At 39.7% G+C, this 4,879-nt stretch overlaps 1 protein-coding gene across 1 annotated transcript in view; it reads right to left on the reverse strand.

Moving 5' to 3' along the window:
- Positions 1-4,879, reverse strand: part of PNLIP (pancreatic lipase) — a 53,981-nt gene that overhangs the window by 10,011 nt on the left and 39,091 nt on the right. Inside the window, exons 5-8 of the mRNA XM_012001146.1 lie at positions 4,269-4,380; positions 2,777-2,896; positions 2,567-2,686; positions 1,956-2,074 (exon numbers count right to left, since the gene is read on the reverse strand). Coding sequence (XP_011856536.1) covers positions 1,956-2,074; positions 2,567-2,686; positions 2,777-2,896; positions 4,269-4,380 — 471 coding nt within the window. The remainder of the gene's footprint in view (positions 1-1,955; positions 2,075-2,566; positions 2,687-2,776; positions 2,897-4,268; positions 4,381-4,879) is intronic.

Below are 4,879 nucleotides of genomic sequence, written 5' to 3' on the forward strand. Positions count from 1 at the left end.
ATGGTCTCGATCTCCTGACCTCATGATCCACCCACCTCGGCCTCCCAAAGTGCTGGGATTACAGGCGTGAGCCACCGCGCCTGGCTTTCTTCAATTGTTTTAGCTCATGTTTAGCATATCAAGCCCTGAAGGATTCGTATCCCGGAATTTCCTCTATGTGAAGAGAAAATGCCCCAGCTAGCCTAAGGCTTACTGAGAGGCTGATACCTGGAGAAGACATATTCATATAGGAAAATACTCCTTGTTTCTGAACCAAGGACTTATGAGAAAAAGAGATGGAGAGGGAGGAACCAAGTTGGCAGGACAAGTGTCCCAATTCCCACTATGAGGGGCAGGGCTACTCTACAGTAAAGGCAAGTGGTGGACTCCTGGCTCAATGGACCATATTATGGGCTTATCACAGTCCCAGGGTTGGCATTCAACAAAATCCAGGTGTTGCCTAAGCCAGCCAGGAAGAAATAGCCAAAGCTCTCTGAGGGCATTGCTAGAGCCAGAAGAACAGACAGGCCCAAGACTTCATCTCTAAATACAGCAGTGTGACCATCAATAAAAGACAAGGCTATTACCCAGCGTCCAAAGGAGCCCAAAGACTTTGCACCCACGGACTCCCAATTCATTTCCTCTGCTGAACACACATGACCACCACCACCAGATCACCTGGCCCCAGCACTCACTTGGAGAGAAGCTTAGAAGGGAGTGCAAAGGTGAAGAAATCTGCAAGACTGAGACATTTTTTCTTATGCAAGTGCTGAGTATCACTTAAAAGAACTGTTTATATCGTTGAATTAGACTAAGTTTTAACTGGATGAAACCTGAGGCTTTTGTGTTTGCTTCTTTATTTTTTCCCCATTACTTATTGTTGGGTATTGGGGAAGAAAATTAAAATAAAGGTAAAATAAAGAAAGAGGAGGGATCTTCTGTCTTACTGTATATGGAAGCTGTAGTGTGAATAATATATGTACTCCCTCTCCCATAATAGCTAACATTAATTGAATGCTATTATATTTTTTGCTCTGAGCTAAGCAATTAACATATGTATTCTCATTAAGTCCTCTCACCAAATATGTTGAGTTTACCATGAGTATTTACATTTACAGATGAAGAAACTTCTTGGAGAAGTGTTTTGCTCAAAAATATTCAGCTATTTAATGGTGAAACCAGGATTTGCATCCTCTCTCCTAATCACTAAGGTGATTATCCTGGGTAATTATGACTTCAGCTGGCACATTTGTTACTGGAAATTTTCTTATTAAATCCATAGGTTTTAAATTTTAATTTCAAAACTTTATGGTGCAAAGAAAAGTCAATTTTATAATTTTATTTAAAAAAACCCAGAGAATAGATATGTCATATCTGAGATCACATATAAAGAATTCAACCAAGAGCAAACCACTACAGCACACATTTACCTATGTAACAAACCTGCACATTCTGCACAAGTATCCTGGAACTTAAAGTAAAATTAAATAAATAATTCAACCAAGATACCAAGAGAACACCAAATAAAATGAAAACTCAAAAAAAAAAAATCCTGGCAATTATGAAATTGCACAGAAACGTCCACACATGTCTATAATTATATATTAATAGTTTAAAAGGTCAGCATTTAAGAAAATTTTTCCATGTTCATCAGCATCCTATAGATATTTCTCAGATTTCCATAGACTAATTATTTTTTGTTTGTTTAGCGTTATTTCTAAAACAAGTTTGAACATTTACCCAATGAATACAAAAGTAATACAAATGAAAGTCAACATAGGACATTTCCATTTACAAGCTCATTTCTCTAAAGTGCTCTAATTTATCACTATTTAAATACATATCTATAATTAAAGGCATGTATAAGTTCGAAAGTATAAAAATGTTCATTGAACGAGGTCATGTATAGGAAACCACACCAGTCATGTGAAGTGACAGTCACAAAATTCTTTATGCAGAAGGTGGAGTCTACTTACTGCAGTGAAGACATTGTAAGAGGCACAGGGAAATCCAGCAAAGCCATCAGGATTGACAATGCTATCAGCGTAATATTTGTAGCTTCTTAAGTGATTACAGGCTGCAAAGTCTCGAGTCCCTTTGAATCAGGCACAATTACACATCAAGGACAGATTGCATTTTTCCGAGTTAACGTCATATTCAGAATATAGTGGTTGAATAGATTTCTCTAATTAACGTGAGCTCATGCAGGTCACAGAACAAAGTCATTGGTAAAGTATATTTATGATTTGTGATGTAATCAGAAGTTGAGTACTGTTAAAGATTATAATAGATAATACTGTAATTAAATGAAAGGTTTAACATAGTGTAGAAGAAAAAGATTGGTCTAAATAAATAAAAGCTCATTCCCTGAATTAGGTGCTTGGAAGTTGACTGAAAATCCACTTTCTTTCCCAGTCTCCTCATGCCCACTTATCCCAGTGAAAACCTACATCTCACGGATGCAATTAAAAGTCTTTTGTTACATAAAATGTGAGACCTGTACAATTCCAAAGAATTTAGCAAGTTTAGCAAAACAAAACGCAAGCTTTCCCCCAAGAAGATCTCTTTGTACACATAATAGTTCTACCTTGCCAGATTCCATCTATGTCCACAATCTGAGAGAGAATGTTCTTCTGACATCCAGGCATTTCCACTCCTCCATTTGGAAAGAAATCTAGATGGCCCACAACTTGGCTCATTCCAAACCCTGAAGAATCATAAAAGTAAATGAGGGTTTATGCTAATGTATAGACTCAGACAATATAACACCCTTTGGGGGACAGGTTGAGGAACTCACCCAAATTGGGGACTATGGGGGCACCATCCGTGTGAATTACATCCACAAATTGGGCATCACTGGGGTCCAATCGGACTAATTCAGGTGTGCCCTGAAAGCAAGGTTCTGCGGGGTCCAACCCTAGAGTAAAGAGTATGTGTTGTGAATTATGACAAGTCCTGAGTACAGTCCTGAGTACAAGTATTAAGAGTAAAATATGAGTTATGCATGGAAAGGGATGAACGAGTTCTTCCTTACCTGACCATTTGCTGAAGGGGAATCTGCTTCTAGCTATTTGCTTTAAAGTGAATTTTCTCCAAACCAAAGAATATGCCTTTCCTCATGGCCGTGTAGTCAGTGGGAGAGTCTTGGTCACTAGCGCAGTTACAAGAAAAGAGGCAGACTCTGGGACACACTGGACTAAAAACCACTCAGGGTAAAAGAGTCCCCAGTAGACTGTGAACTCCCACAAGAGCAAGGACCTTGGCTTCCACAAACGTCACTGAGAACACAGGCTTGCATTGCACAGCACCTGGCTGAGCAGGCTATGGGAAAGAAACATTTACAGACTGTGGAAAAGAAAATCCTGTGCAGAACTCCCCTTCAGCAAATGAACGGATAGGCATTCCAGATTATTCCAAGTCCAGATACAGCCGACTTATCCCAAGGGTTAAAAAGAGAATCACCAAGTCAGAGACAAAAAGGTTGAACACTGATGGAAGAGGAAAATGGTCCTTCCTTGAAATAATCACCTCTCAGATCCAGGATGGTAGAATCTTTCTTATAACCTTACAGAGGTTTTAGAATCTGGATATCCAATATATGAGCTCACTGGCCGAATGCAGCCAGCCTCAGGTTTGTAAAATACTGTTTGTTATCTCATTAGCAGCACACAGAACTGGCAGCCCAGGGCACCCTGACCACATTTTCCCTGACAACTCTGGGGTTACGTTTGAGGTTTAAGCACATTAGCAACTGCTACTGAAGCAGAATATAATCAGTTATACAAATTTCAGCTTCTTGGGTTTAACTGTATTTATTCTACTATTTATGAAGTGTACTCTATTCATGAAACTTGTCCTTTGTGAATGTTGGTCAATGGGGAAATAGGCATGAATAAAATCTCTAGATGACCTTAATTCACATTTTAGTCACATGCAATATAAATATGTTAAACAGAGTGCTGTAGACCAAAGACTGGTATCAATGAAGACTTTACAAAGCCTCAGAACAGAGTGATTTCCGATTGTGAGGCCCAATTCAGAAAACATGAGAAGGTAAAAAGTAGAATTGCACCAAATTTCCGTCTTGTATTTCCTTTTAGACCACAGACAGTCTACATGTAGTCTAATTTTGTAGCTTTATTTATTTATTTATTTACTTACTTACTTTTTATTTTTATTTTTTTAAGGAGATGGGAGTCTCACTATGTTGCCCAGACTGGCCTCAAACTGCTGGGCTCAAGAGATCCTCTTGCCTCAACCCCCTGGCATCTTTCACTGTTTTGACCAACCTGTGATGCGTCCAACGGTCCCATTGGTTCTCCTTCCAGCCTCCCCAGCAGCGTGGGCACCCAGGCTGTGGCCAATGATGTGCACACTGGAAGGTGAGTAACCGAACGCCGACTGTAGGAAAGAAAACCTTTCTAGAATGTTTTCAAGTACAGTCACAAGTTGCTTAACAACGGGGATACGTTAAGAGAAATGCATCGTCAAGCGATTTTGTTGTTGTGGGAACATCATAAAGTGTACTTACATAAACCTAGATGGCATAGCCTACTACACACCTAGGCTATGTGGTACAGCCTGTTGCTTCTAGGCTACAAACCTGTACTGCATGTGACTGTACCATGTACTGTAGGCAATTGGAACACAATGTAACTAGTTGTGTATCCAAATATATCTAAACCTAAAAAACATACAGTAAAAATACAGTATAAAAGATATTAGGCTGATCTTGGTGGCTCAGGCCTGTAATCACGGCACTTTGGGAGGCTGAGGTGGGCTGATCACCTAAGGTCAGGAGTTCAAGACCAGCCTGGCCAATCTGGTGAAATCCTGTCTCTACAAAAATAAAAAAATTGGCCAGGTGCAGTGGCTCATGCCTGTAATCCCAACAGTTTGG

Source organism: Mandrillus leucophaeus, unplaced genomic scaffold (assembly GCF_000951045.1).
Source record: "Mandrillus leucophaeus isolate KB7577 unplaced genomic scaffold, Mleu.le_1.0 Scaffold65, whole genome shotgun sequence".
In the NCBI taxonomy this organism is placed as follows: Eukaryota; Metazoa; Chordata; class Mammalia; order Primates; family Cercopithecidae; genus Mandrillus; species Mandrillus leucophaeus.